Source organism: Arachis hypogaea, chromosome 14, assembly GCF_003086295.3.
Source record: "Arachis hypogaea cultivar Tifrunner chromosome 14, arahy.Tifrunner.gnm2.J5K5, whole genome shotgun sequence".
Classification (NCBI taxonomy): domain Eukaryota; kingdom Viridiplantae; phylum Streptophyta; class Magnoliopsida; order Fabales; family Fabaceae; genus Arachis; species Arachis hypogaea.
Window position 1 is genome coordinate 21192056 of NC_092049.1, and position 18475 is coordinate 21210530.

Here is an 18475-nt window from a genome sequence, read left to right on the forward strand (position 1 = left end):
GGATAATTTATACGCTTTTTGGCATTGTTTTTAGTATGTTTTTAGTAGGATCTAGTTACTTTTAGGGATGTTTTCATTAGTTTTTATGTTAAATTCACATTTCTGGACTTTACTATGAGTTTGTGTGTTTTTCTGTGATTTCAGATATTTTCTGGCTGAAATTGAGGGACTTCAGCAAAAATCAGATTCAGAGGTTGAAGAAGGAATGCTGATGCTGTTGGATTCTGACCTCCCTGCACTCAAAGTGGATTTTCTGGAGCTACAGAACTCAAAATGGCGCGCTTCTAATTGCGTTGGAAAGTAGACATCCAGGGCTTTCCAGCAATATATAATAGTCCATACTTTGGCCGAGTTTAGACGACGTAAAAGGGCGTTGAACGCTAGTTCTACGCTGCTATCTGGAGTTAAACGCCAGAAACAAGTCACAAACCAGAGTTGAACGCCAGAAATACATTACAACCTGGCGTTCAACTCCAGAAAGAGCCTCTGCACGTGTAACATTCAAGCTCAGCCCAAGCACACACCAAGTAGGCCTCGGAAGTGGATTTATGCATCAATTACTTACTACTGTAAACCCTAGTAGCTAGTTTATTATAAATAGGACTTTTTACTATTGTATTAGATATCTTTGATCAGTTGTATGCTATCTTAGATCACGTTTTGGGGGGCTGGCCATCTCGGCCATGCCTGGACCTTTCACTTATGTATTTTTAACGGTAGAGTTTCTACACTCCATAGATTAAGGTGTGGAGCTCTGCTGTTCCTCAAAGATTAATGCAAAGTACTACTGTCTTTCTATTCAATTCAACTTATTCCACTTCTAAGATATCCATTCGCACCCAAGAACATGATGAATGTGATGATTATGTGACGCTCATCAACATTCTCCCTTATGAACGCATGCCTGACAAACACTTTCGTTCTACATGCAAACAAGCTAGAATGAATATCTCTTGGATCTCTTAATCAGGATCTTCGTGGTATAAGTTAGAACCCATGGATGGCCATTTCTGAGGTCTGGAAAGTCTAAACCTTGTCTGTGGTATTTCGAGTAGGATCCGGGAAGGGATGGCTGTGACGTACTTCAAACTCGTGAGTGCTGGGCGTAGTGACAGACGCAAAAGGATAGTAAATACTATTCCAGTATGATCGGGAACCTCAGATGATTAGCCGTGCCGTGACAGAGCATTTGGACCATTTTCACAAGAGGAGGGGATTGTAGCCACTGACAACGGTGATGCCCTTGCATAAAGCTTGCCATGGAAAGGAGTAAGACTGATTGGATGAAGACAGCGGGAAAGCAGAGGTTCAGAGGGACGAAAGCATCTCCATACGCTTATCTGAAATTCTCACCAATGATTTACATAAGTATTTCTATCCTTTGTTTCTATTTAATTAGTATTATTTTCGAAAACTCCATAATCAATTATTATCCGCCTGACTGAGATTTACAAGGTGACCATAGCTTGCTTCATACCAACAATCTCTGTGGGATCGACCTTTACTCACGTAAGGTTTATTACTTGGACGACCCAGTGCACTTGCTGGTTAGTTGTATCGAAGTTGTGACAAATTATGAATTAAGATTAGAGCACCAAGTTTTTGGAGCCATTACCAGAGATCACAATTTCGTGCACCAAGTTTTTGGCGCCGTTGCCGGGGATTGTTCGAGTTTGGACAACTGACGGTTCATCTTGTTGCTCATATTAGGTAATTTTCTTTTTGTTTTATCTTCAAAAATTTTTCAAAAAAATCTTTCAAAAAAATTTCTCCTTTGTTTTCGAAAAAAAAAATTTTTTAAAATAAAAATGTTTTCAAAAATATATTTTTCTTCAGAATTTTTAAGAATGAATTCTAGTGTTTCATGAAGCATGTTGAAGCCTGGCTGGCTGTAAAGCCATATCCAAACTCCTTTGGGATTGGTCTTCAACTAATCACCTCAATGGATGTAATTCCATTCTAAAGCTTGGCTGGCTATTAAGCCATGCCTGACCCCTTGATTGGAGCTTTAGTTTAAAGAGAATAAGATTCCTGGAATTCATATAAAAAATTTTGGAATCCTTATTTTTATTTTTCAAATGATTTTCGAAAAAAATCCAAAAAAAATTATAAAATCATAAAAATCAAAAATATTTTTGTGTTCTTGTTTGAGTCTTGTATCATGTTATAAGTTTGGTGTCAATTGCATGTGCATCTTGCATTTTTCGAAAATAATCATGCATTCATAGTGTTCTTCATGATCTTCAAGTTGTTCTTGGTAAGTCTTCTTGTTTGATCCTTGCATTTGCATGTTTTGTGTCTTTTCTTGTTTTTCATATGCATTCTTGCATTCATAGAGTCTAAACATGAAAGATTTCTAAGTTTGGTGTCTTGCATGTTTTCTTTGCAAAAAAAAAAATTTTCAAAAATGTGTTCTTGATGTTCATCATGATCTTCATAGTGTTCTTGGTGTTCGTCTTGACATTCATAACATTCTTGCATGCATTCATTGTTTTGATCCATAACTTTCATGCATTGCATCATTTTTCTTGTTTTTCTCTCTCATCATAAAAATTCAAAAAAAAATATCTTTCCCTTTTTCTCTCTTAAAATTTCGAAAATTAGATTTGACTTTTTCAAAAAATTTTAAAATCTAGTTGTTTTTAAGAGTCAAATCAAATTTTCAATTTAAAAATCAAATCTTTTTCATTTTTTTAAGTTATTTTCGAAAATTATAAAAATATTTTTCAAAAATCTTTTTCTTAATTTTACATCAAATTTTCGAAAATAACAATAACAATTAATGTTTTGATTCAAAAATTTCAAGTTTGTTACTTGCTTGTTAAGAAAGATTCAAACTTTAAGTTCTAGAATCATATCTTGTGATTTCTTGTGAATCAAGTCATTAATTGTGATTTTAAAAATCAAATCTTTTTCAAAAACTAATTCCAATCATATCTTTTCAAAAATATCTTCTTATCTTATCTTTTTCAAAAAAAATTTGATTTCAAAATATCTTTTCTAACTTCCTAACTTCTTATCTTTTCAAAATTGATTTTCAAAATTTGTTTCAACTAACTAACTAACTTTTTGTTTGTTTCAAAACTACCTAACTAACTCTCTCTCTCTCTAAATTTCGAAAATATCTCCCTCTTTTTCAAAATTTCTTTTTAATTAACTAATTATTTTAATTTTTGATTTTTATTTTCGAAAATTACTAACACTTTTCAAAAATTATTTTCGAAAATCACTAACTCTTTTTCAAAAACTATTTTCGAAAATCCTCTTTCTCCCTCATCTCATTCTATTTATTTATTCATCTACTAACATCTCTTCCTCACTCACCAAATTCGAACCCCCTCTTCTATCTGTGTTCGAATTTTTTCTCTTCTTTTCTTCTTCTACTAACAATAAGGAACCTCTTTACTGTGACATAGAGGATTCCTCTTCTTTTCTTTTTCTCTTCTCTTTCTTATGAGCAGGGACAAAGAAAAAGGCATTCTTGTTGAAGCTGATCCAGAACCTAAAAGGACTCTGAAGAGGAAACTAAGAGAAGCTAAATTACAACAATCCAGAGACAACCTTATTGAAAATTTGGAACAAGTAAAGGAGATGGCAGCCGAACCCAACAACAATAATGCAAGGAGGATGTTTGGTGACTTTACTGCACCTAATTCCAATTTACATGGAAGAAGCATCTCCATTCCTGCCATTGGAGCAAACAACTTTGAGCTGAAACCTCAGCTAGTTTCTCTGATGCAGCAGAACTGCAAGTTTCATGGACTTCCATCTGTAGATCTTTTTCAGTTCTTAACTGAATTCTTGAAGATCTGTGATAGTGTTAAGACCAATGGAGTATATCCTGAAGTCTACAGGCTCATGCTTTTCCCTTTTGCTGTAAGAGACAGAGCTAGAGTGTGGTTGGACTCTCAACCCAGAGATAGCCTGAACTCTTGGGATAAGCTGGTCACGGCTTTCTTAGCCAAGTTCTTTCCTCCTCAAAAGCTGAGCAAGCTTAGAGTGGATGTTCAAACCTTCAGACAGAAAGAAGGTGAATTCCTCTATGAAGCTTGGGAAAGATAAAAGCAGCTGACCAAAAAGTGTCCTTCTGACATGCTTTCAGAATGGACCATCCTGGATATATTCTATGATGGTTTATCTGAGCTATCAAAGATGTCATTGGATACTTCTGCAGGTGGATCCATTCACCTAAAGAAAATGCCTGCAGAAGCTCAAGAACTCATTGACATGGTTGCTAATAACCAGTTCATGTACACTTCTGAAAGGAATCCTGTGAATAATGGGACGCCTATGAAGAAAGGAGTTCTTGAAATTGATACTCTGAATGCCATATTGGCTCAGAATAAAATATTGACTCAGCAAGTCAATATGATTTCTCAGAGTCTGAATAGAATGCAAGCTGCATCCAACAGTACTCAAGAGGCTTCTCCTGAAGAAGAAGCTTATGATCCTGAGAACCCTGCAATAGCAGAGGTAAATTACATGGGTGAACCTTATGGAAACACCTATAATCCATCATGGAGAAATCACCCAAATTTCTCATGGAAGGATCAAAAGCTTCAACAAGGCTTTAATAATGGTGGAAGAAACAAGTTTAGCAATAGCAAGCCTTTTCCATCATCCACTCAGCAACAGACAGAGAATGCTGAGCAGAATCCATCTAGCTTAGCAAATTTAGTCTCTGATCTATCTAAGGCCACTGTGAGTTTCATGAATGAAACAAGGTCTTCCATTAGAAATTTGGAAGCACAAATGGGCCAGCTGAGTAAAAGGATCACTGAAATCCCTCCTAGTACTCTCCCAAGCAATACAGAAGAGAATCCAAAAGGAGAGTGCAAAGCCATTGAATTAATCACCATGGCCGAACTTGTGAAGGAAGGAGAGGACGTGAATCCCAAGGAGGAAGACCTCCTGGGACGCCCAGTGATCAATAAGGAGCTTCCCTCTGAGGAACCAAAGGACTCTGAGGCTCATCTAGAGACCATAGAGATTCCATTGAACCTCCTTATGCCATTCATGAGCTCTGATGAGTATTCCTCTTCTGAAGAGAATGAGGATGTTACTGAAGAGAAAGCTGCCAAGTTCCTTGGTGCAATCATGAAGCTGAATGCCAAATTATTTGGCATTGATACTTGGGAAGATGAACCTCCCTTGTTCACCAATGAACTAAGTGATCTGGATCAACTGACATTGCCTCAGAAGAGACAGGATCCTGGAAAGTTCATAATACCTTGTACTATAGGCACCATGATCTTTAAGACTCTGTGTGACCTTGGTTCAGGGATAAACCTCATGCCCCTCTCTGTAATAGAGAAACTGGGAATCTATGGGGTACAAGCTGCTAAAATCTCATTAGAGATGGCAGACAATTCAAGAAAACAGGCTTATGGACAAGTAGAGGACGTGTTAGTAAAGGTTGAAGGCCTTTACATCCCTACTGATTTCATAGTCTTGGATACTGGAAAGGAAGAGGATGAATCCATCATCCTAGGAAGACCTTTCCTAGCCACAGCAAGAGCTGTGATTGATGTGGACAGAGGAGAATTGATCCTTCAATTGAATGAGGACAACCTTGTGTTTACAACTCAAGGATCTCTCTCTGCATCCATGGAGAGGAAGCAGAAAAAGCTTCTCTCAAAGCAGAGTCAAACAAAGCCCCCACAGGCAAACTCTAAGTTTGGTGTTGGGAGGCCACAACCAAACTTTAAATTTGGTGTCAAACCCCCATATCCAAACTCTAATTTTGGTGTTGGGAGGTCTCAACAAAGCTCTGCACATCTGTGAGGCTCCATGAGAGCCCACTGTCAAGCTATTGACATTAAAGAAGCGCTTATTGGGAGGCAACCCAATTTTTATTTATCTAATTATATTTTTCTTAGTTATATGTCTTTATAGGTTCATGATCATGTGGAGTCACAAAATAAATATAAAAATTGAAAACGGAATCAAAAACAGCAGAAAAAAATCACACCCTGGAGGAAGACCTTACTGGCGTTTAAACGCCAGTAAAAAGCATGTTTTGGGCGTTCAACGCCAGAACAGAGCATGGTTCTGGCGCTGAACGCCAGAAATGCACCCTGGAGGAGAGCTGGCGTTGAACGCTCAGAACAAGCATGGTTCTGGCGTTCAATGCCAGAAATAGGCTACAAATGGGCGTTCAACGCCCAGAACAAGCACTAACCTGGCGCTGAACGCCCAGAGTTGTGTGCAAGGGCATTTTACATACCTAATTTGGTGCAAGGTTGTAAATCCTTAAGCACCTCAGGATCTGTGGACCCCACAGGATCCCCACCTACCTCCACTCACTTCTTCTCACCCCTCTTTCACACAATCCCATAAACACTCTTCTCCAAAACCCTTCACCAATCACCTCAATCTCTCTTCCCCATCACCTCTTCACCACTCACATCCATCCACTCTTCCCCATAAACCTACCTCATAAACTCCACCTACCTTCAAAATTCAAAATCAATATCCCACCCAAACCCACCCTAAATGGCCGAACCTTCACCCCCCCTCCCTTCCCTATGTAAAGCCTTCCATTCTTCTTCATTTTCACACAACACAACCCTCTCTTTCCCTTCTTGGCCGAAACACACCTCCCCCCTCTTCTCAATATTTTCTTCTTCTTCTTCATCTAATTCTTTCTTCTCTTGCTCGAGGGCGAGCAAAATTCTAAGTTTGGTGTGGTAAAAGCATAAGCTTTTTGTTTCTATTACCATTGATGGCACCTAAGACCGGAGAAACCTCTAGAAAAGGAAAAGGGAAGACACAAGCTTCCACCTCCGAGTCATGGGAGATGGAAAGGTTCATCTCCAAAGCCCATCAAGACCACTTCTATGATGTTGTGGCCAAGAAGAAGGTGATCCCCGAGGTCCCTTTCAAACTCAAAAGAAATGAGTATTCGGAGATCCGACATGAAATCCAAAGAAGAGGTTGGGAAGTTTTAACAAACCCCATCCAACAAGTCGGCATCTTAATGGTTCAAGAGTTCTATGCCAATGCATGGATCACTAGGAACCATGATCAAAGTAAGAACCCGAACCCAAAGAATTATCTCACCATGGTTCGGGAGAAATACTTAGATTTTAGTCCGGAAAATGTGAGGTTGGCGTTCAACTTGCCAAACATGGAAGAGAACGCACGCCCCTACACAAGGAGAGTAAACTTTGATCAAAGGTTGGACCAAGTCCTCATGGACATATGTGTAGAAGGAGCTCAATGGAAGATTGACTCAAAAGGCAAACCGGTTCAACTAAGAAGACTGGACCTTAAGCCTGTAGCTAGAGGATGGTTGGAGTTCATTCAATGCTCAATCATTCCTACTAGCAACCGGTCTGAAGCTACTATAGACCGGGCCATCATGATCCATAGCATCATGATTGGAGAAGAGGTGGAAATTCATGAGATTATACCTCAAGAACTCTACAAGGTGGCTGACAAGTCCTCCACTATGGCAAGGTTAGCCTTTCCTCACCTCATTTGCCACCTATGCAATTCGGCTGGGATTGACATAGAGGGAGATATCCTCATTAAAGAGGACAAGCCCATCACTAAGAAAAAGATGGAGCAAGCAAGAGAGCCCATTCATGGAGCTCAAGAGGCGCATGAATCTCATCACCATGAGATCCCGGAGATGCCTCAAATGAATTTTCCTCCACAAAACTATTGGGAGCAAATCAATACCTCCCTAGGAGAATTAAGTTTCAACATGGGACAATTAAGGGTGGAACATCAAGAGAACTCCATCATCCTTCATGAAATTAGAGAAGATCAAAGAGCAATGAGGGAGGAGCAACAAAGACAAGGAAGAGACATAGAAGAGCTCAAGGACATCATTGGTTCCTCAAGAAGGAAACGCCACCATCACTAAGGTGGACTCATTCCTTGTTCTTACATTCTCTGTTTTTCGTTTTCTATGTTAAGTGCTTATCTATGTTTGTGTCTTCATTACATGATCATTAGTAGTTAGTAACTTTGTCTTAAAGTTATGAATGTCCTATGAATCCATCACCTCTCTCAAATGAAAACTGTTTTAATTCAAAAGAACAAGAAGTACATGAGTTTCGAATTTATCCTTGAACTTAGTTTAATTATATCGATGTGGTGACAATGCTTCTTGTTTTCTGAATGAATGCTTGAACAGTGCATATGTCTCTTGAAGTTGTTGTTTAAGAATGTTAAATATGTTGGCTCTTGAAAGAATGATGACTAGGAAACATGTTATTTGATAATCTGAAAAATCATAAAAATGATTCTTGAAGCAAGAAAAAGCAGCAAAGAACAAAGCTTTTAGAAAAAAAAATAGGCAAAAAAAAAATAGAAAGAAAAAGCAAGCAGAAAAAGCCAAAAGCTCTTAAAACCAATAGGCAAGAGCAAAAAGTCAATAACCCTTAAAACCAAAAGGCAAGGGCAAATAAAAAGGATCCCAAGACTTTGGGCATCAGTGGATAGGAGGGCCTAAAGGAATAAAATCCTGGTCTAAGCGGCTAAACCAAGCTGTCCCTATCCATGTGCTTGTGGCGTGAAGGTGTCAAGTGAAAACTTGAGACTGAGCGGTTAAAGTCAAGGTCCAAAGCAAAAAAAAAAAGAGAGTGTGCTTAAGAACCCTTGACACCTCTAATTGGGGACTTTAGCAAAGCTGAGTCACAATCTGAAAAGGTTCACCCAATTATGTGTCTGTAGCATTTATGTATCCGGTGGTAATACTGGAAAACAAAGTGCTTAGGGCCACGGCCAAGACTCATAAAGAAGCTGTGTTCAAGAATCATCATACTGAACTAGGAGAATCAATAACACTATCTGAACTCTGAGTTCCTATAGAAGCCAATCATTCTGAACTTCAATGGATAGAGTGAGATGCCAAAACTATTCAAGAGGCAAAAAGCTATAAGTCCCGCTCATATGATTGAAGCTATGTTTCATTGATAGTTTGGAATTTATAGTATATTCTATTCTTTTTATCTTATTTGATTTTCAGTTGCTTGGGGACAAGCAACAATTTAAGTTTGGTGTTGTGATGAGCGGATAATTTATACGCTTTTTGGCATTGTTTTTAGTATGTTTTTAGTAGGATCTAGTTACTTTTAGGGATGTTTTCATTAGTTTTTATGTTAAATTCACATTTCTGGACTTTACTATGAGTTTGTGTGTTTTTCTGTGATTTCAGGTATTTTCTAGCTGAAATTGAGGGACTTGAGCAAAAATCAGATTCAGATGTTGAAGAAGGACTGCTGATGCTGTTGGATTCTGACCTTCCTGCACTCAAAGTATATTTTCTGGAGCTACAGAACTCAAAATGGCGCGCTTCCAATTCTGTTGGAAAGTAGACATCCAGGGCTTTCCAGCAATGTATAATAGTCCATACTTTGGCCGAGTTTAGATGACGTAAAAGGGCGTTGAACGCCAGTTCTACGCTGCTGTCTGGAGTTAAACGCCAGAAACAAGTCACAAACCAGAGTTGAACGCCAGAAATACGTTACAACCTGGCGTTCAACTCCAAAAAGAGCCTCTGCACGTGTAACATTCAAGCTCAGCCCAAGCACACACCAAGTGGGCCCCAGAAGTGGATTTATGCATCAATTACTTACTTTTGTAAACCCTAGTAGCTAGTTTATTATAAATAGGACTTTTTACTATTGTATTAGATATCTTTGATCAGTTGTATGCTATCTTAGATCACGTTTTGGGGGCTGGCCATCTCGGCCATGCCTGGACCTTTCACTTATATATTTTTAACGGTAGAGTTTCTACACTCCATAGATTAAGGTGTGGAGCTCTGCTGTTCCTCAAAGATTAATGCAAAGTACTACTGTCTTTCTATTCAATTCAACTTATTCCGCTTCTAAGATATCCATTCGCACCCAAGAACATGATGAATGTGATGATTATGTGACGCTCATCAACATTCTCCCTTATGAACGCGTGCCTGACAAACACTTCCGTTCTACATGCAAACAAGCTAGAATGAATATCTCTTGGATCTCTTAATCAGGATCTTCGTGGTATAAGTTAGAACCCATGGATGGCCATTCCTGAGGTCCAAAAAGTCTAAACCTTGTCTGTGATATTCCGAGTAGGATCCGGAAAGGGATGGCTGTGACGTACTTCAAACTCGCGAGTGCTGGGCGTAGTGACAGACGCAAAAGGATAGTAAATCCTATTCCAGTATGATCGGGAACCTCAGATGATTAGCCGTGCCGTGACAGAGCATTTGGACCATTTTCACAAGAGGAGGGGATTTTAGCCACTGACAACGGTGATGCCCTTGCATAAAGCTTGCCATGGAAAGGAGTAAGACTGATTGGATGAAGACAGCGTGAAAGCAGAGGTTCAGAGGGACGAAAGCATCTCCATACGCTTATCTGAAATTCTCACCAATGATTTACATAAGTATTTCTATCCTTAGTTTCTATTTAATTAGTATTATTTTCGAAAACTCCATAATCAATTATTATCCGCCTGACTGAGATTTACAAGGTGACCATAGCTTGCTTCATACCAACAATCTCCGTTGGATCGACCCTTACTCACGTAAGGTTTATTACTTGGACGACCCAGTGCACTTGCTGGTTAGTTGTATCGAAGTTGTGACAAATTATGAATTAAGGTTAGAGCACCAAGTTTTTGGAGCCATTACCAGAGATCACAATTTCGTGCACCAGAAGGCATGGAAGAAAACGAGAAACAGGTTGTACCATCAATATTATGACTCACAAGTAACTCTTGACCCACCGGAAATTACTGCGGATCATTGGAGATGGTACCTTAATTATCGCAACAGTGAAGAGATAAAGGTAATATATTTTTATTTCATAACAAAAAAAGTCTATTTATGTTACATTGAGTTAGTCAGAAATAGTGTCTAGTAACTCTTACTTTTGATGGCATAACAGGAGAAGTGTAGGAAAAATGTTGTGAATCGATTGAAGTAGTTATACACTCACACTGGCGGATCAAAAAGTTTGGCAAGGCTCGGAGAAGAAGAGGTAATTTACGATTGACTCACTTTTTGTACCTTCTCTTCGTATACCTATTCACTATTTAAGCTATATTATTACAGTCGGAATGACAAGGGAATCCAGTTGGTAGAGGGGAGTTGTTTGTCTTAACGCACAAACGACTTAATGGCTCTTATCTCCATGATGCAGCTCAGGTTATTGGTGTAAGTAATGTGTTGAGAATCGCTAAGTTGTTTCTCATAGGTTTTGTTAAAATTGTGTTGAAAGTCTATTCGGTTAGCAATTAGCTAATAAATATTTATGTTTGCTTATCTAACTACGTAGGAAAGAATTGCGGAGATTGAGCAACATCATGAATCATCTAGACTGTTGTCTCAGAATGATTCGCTTGCTCAAGCTCTTGGAGAGGAGCATCCGGGTAGAGTGCGTGGCATGGGTATTGGACCGAATTTTAGTCAAGTGTTCGGTACGAATTCATATCAGCTTAGCAATGGAACTCAAAGAGAGGAGACCCAAAGGGTGCTGTTTGAACTACAAGCACAGCTGGCAGCCAAGAGAACGAAAAGACAGGCAATTGAGGATGAGGTAGCAGCCAAGAAGACAAAAAGGCAGGCAATGGAGAGTGCTCTGATATGTCTAATTCAATGGCAAGGTAGGGAGCTGCCACCAGACGTGGTTGCATGGATGAATTCATTGAAGGGACAGAGTAGAAAGTAGTACCTAGGATTTGAAATTTATTTTTTAGTTAAATATATTTTTTTTATTGTTGACTATGCAACTCTTAGTAAGAAATACACTTTATTGATATTTTGATAAATATGAGTATTTTTATTAGTTTTGCTAATGTCGTTTACCCATCAATTTATTTTTTCAATTACAAAATAATTAAGATTTCTAATATAAGAAAAAATTCAAAAAATAACGAAAAAAAAAACAAAAAAATACCTAGTATATTCAAATTAAAAAAACGTTGATTGTCGGTGCAAAATACAGTATTTTTGTGGCAATTTGGACGGGCAAATAGCGGCGGTTACAAAATAGCCGAAAATAAATTTAAAATTATTGAATATCAGATAGTGACAGTTTCAAATCGCCGCAAAATATATTTTAAAAGATACAATGATTAATATAATAACAGTGGTTCAAAACTGCTGGAAAATGCCGTTGCATTCAATGTTGGACAAAAACCGCCGCTAAATCAACCGACGTTATTTAAAAAATTTCACTACGTTGTGGCAGCGGCTCAGTAAAACCGCCGCAAAATCAAATCTCTACGCCCTATACTGTAATGTTTCTCGAAGCGTTGATAACTCATTCTGTAGCTGTTTAAAACCGCCGCTAAATTCCGTTTCTCTTGTAGTGAATCCTTTGGTTCGGCGCCTCTTCATCAACGTCTCCCTCAAGCATTTTCGTATGCTCTTCCATTAAAGATCCTGTATGAGTGAGGAGAGAATCCTTATAAGAGGATTTTTTAAGAGGGTTAGTTGAAGCTTCTTCTACCACTTCCATGGATTCCTCCCAGTTAATTGAGATCGACTTCTTCTCGAATTTTAATTTTTTTAGTACTACGATTGTACTAGATCTTTTTCTTGGATAGAAACCTAACAAAGCTTTTGTTTGTAGCTTTCATAATTTTTCAAATCTCTATTTTTTTTTATTAAAATATAACCTTCCCTTAGGCTTTAAGATAAACTCAGATAATTCCATCCAAAAATAAATGCGCAAGTTACGGGAATTCCACGACCAGAAAAATAAAAGGTATCGGGGTTCATAGTTCACATATTTTTGTCCATAAAAAAAAGCCACGTTTCTTATTTGCTTATAAAAAATGCAAAAAGAAAATGTTTATTTAATAACAAAAAAGTGAAAAAACAGATTAGCAATGTAATTTGGGCCAATTGGAGTCATGCAAAATTCATTTGATTACTAATAACAAAGGTAAGAGTAAGACCTCGTCGACCTCGTCGTAATAGAGAAAACTGATAAAGACGAGAAGAAAAAACGAAATATATAAAAATAAAGATGATAAACTAATAAATAATTTAATATATTTAATTAAATTATTTAACTTAATATATTATAATATTTTAAAAAAATATTATATATATACAAAAATTAATCACCAAATTAATTATTATATATTTTTATATAAATATATATTATTTAATTATTTTTAAAATATATTATATTTTATACAAATAACTAATTTAATAATTAAATTTTTATATATATAACAGATATTTTAATTATTAATTTCACATAAAAAATATTTTATGTGAATAACAAATATAAATAAACAGCCTATACAAACGAAAAATTCCATTTGATTTTTTATATCGCTATTTGACTATTTGTCCCTTCACTCTTTACATTCTAAACTCGTGACTCAGACTTATACTTTTATATCAGCGAACGGTGCTTGTCATCAAACGAAACCATGCAATTGATAATAATTCAAACCATTATTCAACAAAAATTAATACTAGCTGACACCTCGTGTTATACTATTTTACTTCCTGACAAAGCTAACATCATAAGATTGAGGAGGCGATCAGTTATTTTTCAAATTTTATTTTAGTTTTCAACCATGGAAGAAACTAGCTACCATGTCTCATGGTTAATTATTTTAGTGAAATAATATAACACTGTTTTATCTTCATTAACTAAAAAAATGCATATTATTAGTCTAACTTGTTAAGTTTAATATTTTCATGAGAGATGAAGAGTGGTTTAATTTTTTTAAAAATCTTTAGTTTGACCAGTATTTCGGTAGCCCGAAACCAATTCCACAAAATGCTTGACTAACCTTAAAAGCATTAAGAAACTTGATTGTGACGAGTTCTTATATTATTAGATAGTTTTTTATACTTCTTTCAAACTCGAACATGAACACATCTTCTCTTCACTTTCATATTTTTGGGATCTCATAAAATAAAATATATAATGATTCTGATTTTAATGTATATTTAATATTTTTTATTATTAAATTACCAAGAGATAGACATATAAGTGCTATTATAAAAGAAAAAATTGTTCAAGATAGATGAAAAAATTAATAAAAAAATAAAATTACAGATAGTTAATTATTATTAAATTAATAATTTTTATTATATGTGAATTTTACTATTTTAATCTAAAATAATTAGATATTTATTTTTTATTTTACTACTTTTTCACTTTACAATAATTTAATGTATTAAAAATAATCCTATTAACTCAACATGATCTCACGAAAGTCCGAGAAAAATAAAAATAAAAATTTCCGATCAGTAATAATTTTCAACTTACACAAATAATAATTTACCCACATAAAAATAATAATTAAAAATTATTAAATAATTTATTATATTTAACTAACTTACTTAATATATAATATATATCAATATTTTAACTATTATTTTGAGATGAAAATATTTTATCCCATTACACACTGTAACCACCATCTATTTAAAGCTAAATGTTTTTATCATGAATAAAGACAATATGCAATTCAATTATGTTGATTTTGCATGTGTATTACTTTTTTAATATAGGACTATGTAATCGGATAGTCTGCTTAATTACTTTATAAAAAAAATTTAAAAATTAAATTAAAGAGTTTATTTTATTTGTTGTAATTCTTTTATTTTAAAATTTACAAATGGGATGATCTAATTTTTATTTCTAAAAAATTAAAGAATCTGATATTTATTTTCCTAAAAATCGCAGTGTCCTATTTTTGCATTTTAAATCAAATAATATCACATTTAAAATTAACACTCTTACATTCCACAATGGTAAAAAATACCATCCTCACCCTATTATGAAAAATAACTTGCGTCTATTTAATGTGATTCAAGCAGCAGCAAGGATCAACTAACTAACCCTATTTCCATAATCAAAGTGCAAATCACAAAAACGATCCACCATGGAAATGGAACCCTCATTGTTCTACTCTCTTATACTCTTCCCAGTTTTTCTCTACACCACCTTCAAGCTTCTCTCTAAGAGCAGAAGATTAAGAAACCTTCCACCAGGTCCAACACCTCTTCCAACAATAGGCAACCTCCACCACCTAAAACCGCCGCTCCACCGCGCATTCCACCGCATGTCGCAGACATACGGCCCCATATTCTCCCTGTGGTTCGGCTCGCGCCTCGCGGTCGTTGTCTCATCGCCGTCGGCTTTCCAAGAATGCTTCACTAAGAACGATATCGTGTTGGCGAATAGGCCAAGGTCTCTGTCCGGAAAGTACATATTCTACAACTACACCACCGTAGGGTCTTGCTCCTACGGCGACCACTGGCGCAACCTCCGCCGCATCACTTCTCTTGATGTTCTCTCAACGCAACGGACTCACTCCTTCGCCGGAATCCGAAAGGATGAAACCGACAGGTCTCTCAACTTCACTTTTATCATCATTTCTTTTTTTTTTTTTCTTTCTAAACTTTTTATATTAGTGATTTATATTTGAAAAGATAATCTATTAATGAAGTTAATTTTTTTTTTTGAAAAATGCTATTTATATTAATGATTTTATTTGTACATCTAGTATGATTGATTGTTTTGTTAAAATTATAAAAAAAAAAAAAAGGATTCAAAACCAGCTATTTTTGTACTATTATTAGTATATATTCGTAATAACAGGTCATTATTTTAGAAAATCTATAGACTTATTTTCAAAACCCATTAATATTAATATATATATGTTGAGAAAATGAATTTTCTTCATTTTTTTAATAACCTTATCGAATGAGAGTTCTCACTATTTAATATTTAAATGGAATAAAAAGAATATTTTGTATGGTATAATTATAATTTGTATTTTTTTTATGAGAATTTTAATGATTTTATTTGTCAAAATATGATTTTTATTATAAATTACCGAAAATCATCGCTCATTACATATATAGGTTGATGACAAAATTGGGGAAGGAAACAGGGTCAGAGTTTAGTGAAGTGGAGCTAAGTTCTATCTTTCATAATATGACTTACAACAACATGATGAGAATGATATCAGGGAAAAGATACTATGGTGATGACCATGACATGAAAGATTTGAATGAAGCCAAAGAGTTTAGGGACACAGTCACAGAGTTGCTTCAAATGGCAGGTGTTTCTAACAAAGCAGATTACATACCTTTCCTAAGGTGGTTTGACTTTGGCAATTCCCAAAAGAAGTTGAAGAATATTAGTAACAGGTTTGATGATTTCTTGAATAAACTCATCCATGAGAACCGTACTAGGAAGCAGCACCAAGAAGGTGAAAATTCCATGATTCACCATCTCTTGAATCTTCAGGAATCCGACCCTTACTACTATACTGATCAAATCATCAAAGGGCTAGCTCTGGTAATAATTTTATGTAATTACTAATTAATTATTATGTTCTACTTTCAGGCCAACAAAAATATTTTTATACTAAATTTTAAATTCTAACAATATAAAAATAAAAGATTAATTTAAAATACTAGCTAATATTAATAAAAATTATTAAATCTCTTAACTAACATTTCTCTTGTAACAAATAGAATCTAATGTTTGCTGATTATTAATATATGTTACATGAGTAAATAATTAAATTAATTTTCTAAATTTTTATTAAATCAAATTAGTCTTCAAGTTTATCAATGTCAATTATGTCTTTCTCCAAAATCCAAATCACTCTGACTAGAGATGAATGTCATTGGTTTTGATAAATTTAAAAAGACGAATTTAATTTAATAAAAATTTAATATGACCAACAAATAAAATTTAGAAAAACAATTTAATTTCTATACTTATATTGATATTGAAATAAATGATGTTGACATTAATATAATGCTATTGACTTTTGAGTTTTGAATTAGTCAATAGTCTATGCTCTACGCTATTTCTTTATCCAATACTTACGATATATAGTATCTACAAAAACATGTTTCCTACTTAGTTTATGGCTGCATAATGCTACCGATTAATTATGATAATGTATGTCTCCGTCATATCATTTATTTTCAGCAGAGTGAAATTTCAGGAATTTGTATATGCTTGGCTAATACATATATGTTATCTTTAATTAAAAATCATGTTTAGTTTGTATATGGTTAAAAAAGATGTATAGTAGTATATAATAACTTAAATAATTTACACCGAATAAATATTTTTCTTGTCAATAATATTGACAATAAATTTATTAACAACGTTACATAATTAACAAATATTATTATTTTGAGTCAGTATATAATAATTTACTTTTATATTTATATTTATAAATATTTATATACATAAAATATATAATTTGTACTTATATTTACTAGAATTTATACAAATAAATTATCACATCTTGTATAAATATTTATTAAAATTTATATACATAAATTAATAAAATTTATTTATTAAAAATAATTTAATATTTATATTTATATTAACTAAATACTGGTCAAAACTATTAAAAATGGGTGACTTCAAGATTTTCTCTAAATTTATAGAAGACTATATTTGCATTTCACATGTTAATATCTAACATATAGAAATTATAACATCGTTTGTTAATTTGATTGAACCATTGTAGGCCATGCTGTTTGCGGGAACAGATTCATCTGCTGTGACTTTAGAGTGGTCACTATGTAATTTACTAAATCACCCTGAGGTTTTGAACAAGGCAAGAGAAGAAATAGAGACACAAATCGGAGAAGAGAGGTTGTTAAGTGAATCAGATCTTCCAAAACTACCTTACCTTAGGAACATTATTCTAGAGTCATTAAGGTTGTACACGCCAGCACCATTGCTCATACCACACGTGTCATCACAAGACATCACAATAGGAGGATTCAATGTTCCAAAGAACACCATAGTGATGATCAATGCTTGGGGGATGCATAGAGATCCTACGGTCTGGAGTGATGCCACGTGTTTCAATCCGGAGAGGTTTGAGAAAGAAGGAGAGGAGAAGAAGTTGGTTGCTTTTGGATTGGGACGAAGGGCTTGCCCTGGTGAAGCAATGGCTATGCATGGTGTTGGTTTCACTTTGGGATTGTTGATTCAATGCTTTGATTGGAAAAGGGTTAGTGAGGAACCCATTGATATGAGAGAAAGAAATTGGTTCACTCTTTCAAGGCTGACTCCATTGAAGGCTATGTGTAAACCACGCCCAATTGTGAACAAAGTTTTCTCAAATATTTAGGGTAGAATTTGATTTGCAACAATAAAAATTAACTATGTTATATGCGTACTAAAATTAGTGATAAGAATAAAATATATATTAAAAATAAATTAAATTATATATATTTATATATAAATATATAATAATTAATTTTAATGATTAATTTTAATATATAAATAATATTTTTGAATAAAAATAATGTTAATAAAGAGTACCAAAAAGTATCTTTTAATAAAGAATAAATTATTTTTTAATAGATTAAAATAAGAAAAAATATGATGTATAATATCTATTTTAAATTTTAGTTATAATTTTCACTCTTTATTTATTGTACAACATAGTAGATATATCGCGTTTGTAAATATTAAAAAAAATATTCTTATACCACTTTTTC

The 18475-nt window shown here is 34.6% G+C and overlaps 1 protein-coding gene across 1 annotated transcript; it reads left to right on the forward strand.

Moving 5' to 3' along the window:
- Nucleotides 1-14721: 14721 nt before the first annotated feature.
- LOC112741792 (isoflavone 2'-hydroxylase) lies at nt 14722-18156 on the forward strand. The gene is made up of 3 exons (XM_025790904.3): nt 14722-15335; nt 15854-16292; nt 17491-18156. The coding sequence occupies exons 1-3, from the start codon at nt 14869-14871 to the stop codon at nt 18100-18102; spliced, it is 1518 nt and encodes a 505-aa protein (XP_025646689.1). The 5' UTR covers nt 14722-14868; the 3' UTR covers nt 18103-18156.
- Nucleotides 18157-18475: the final 319 nt, after the last annotated feature.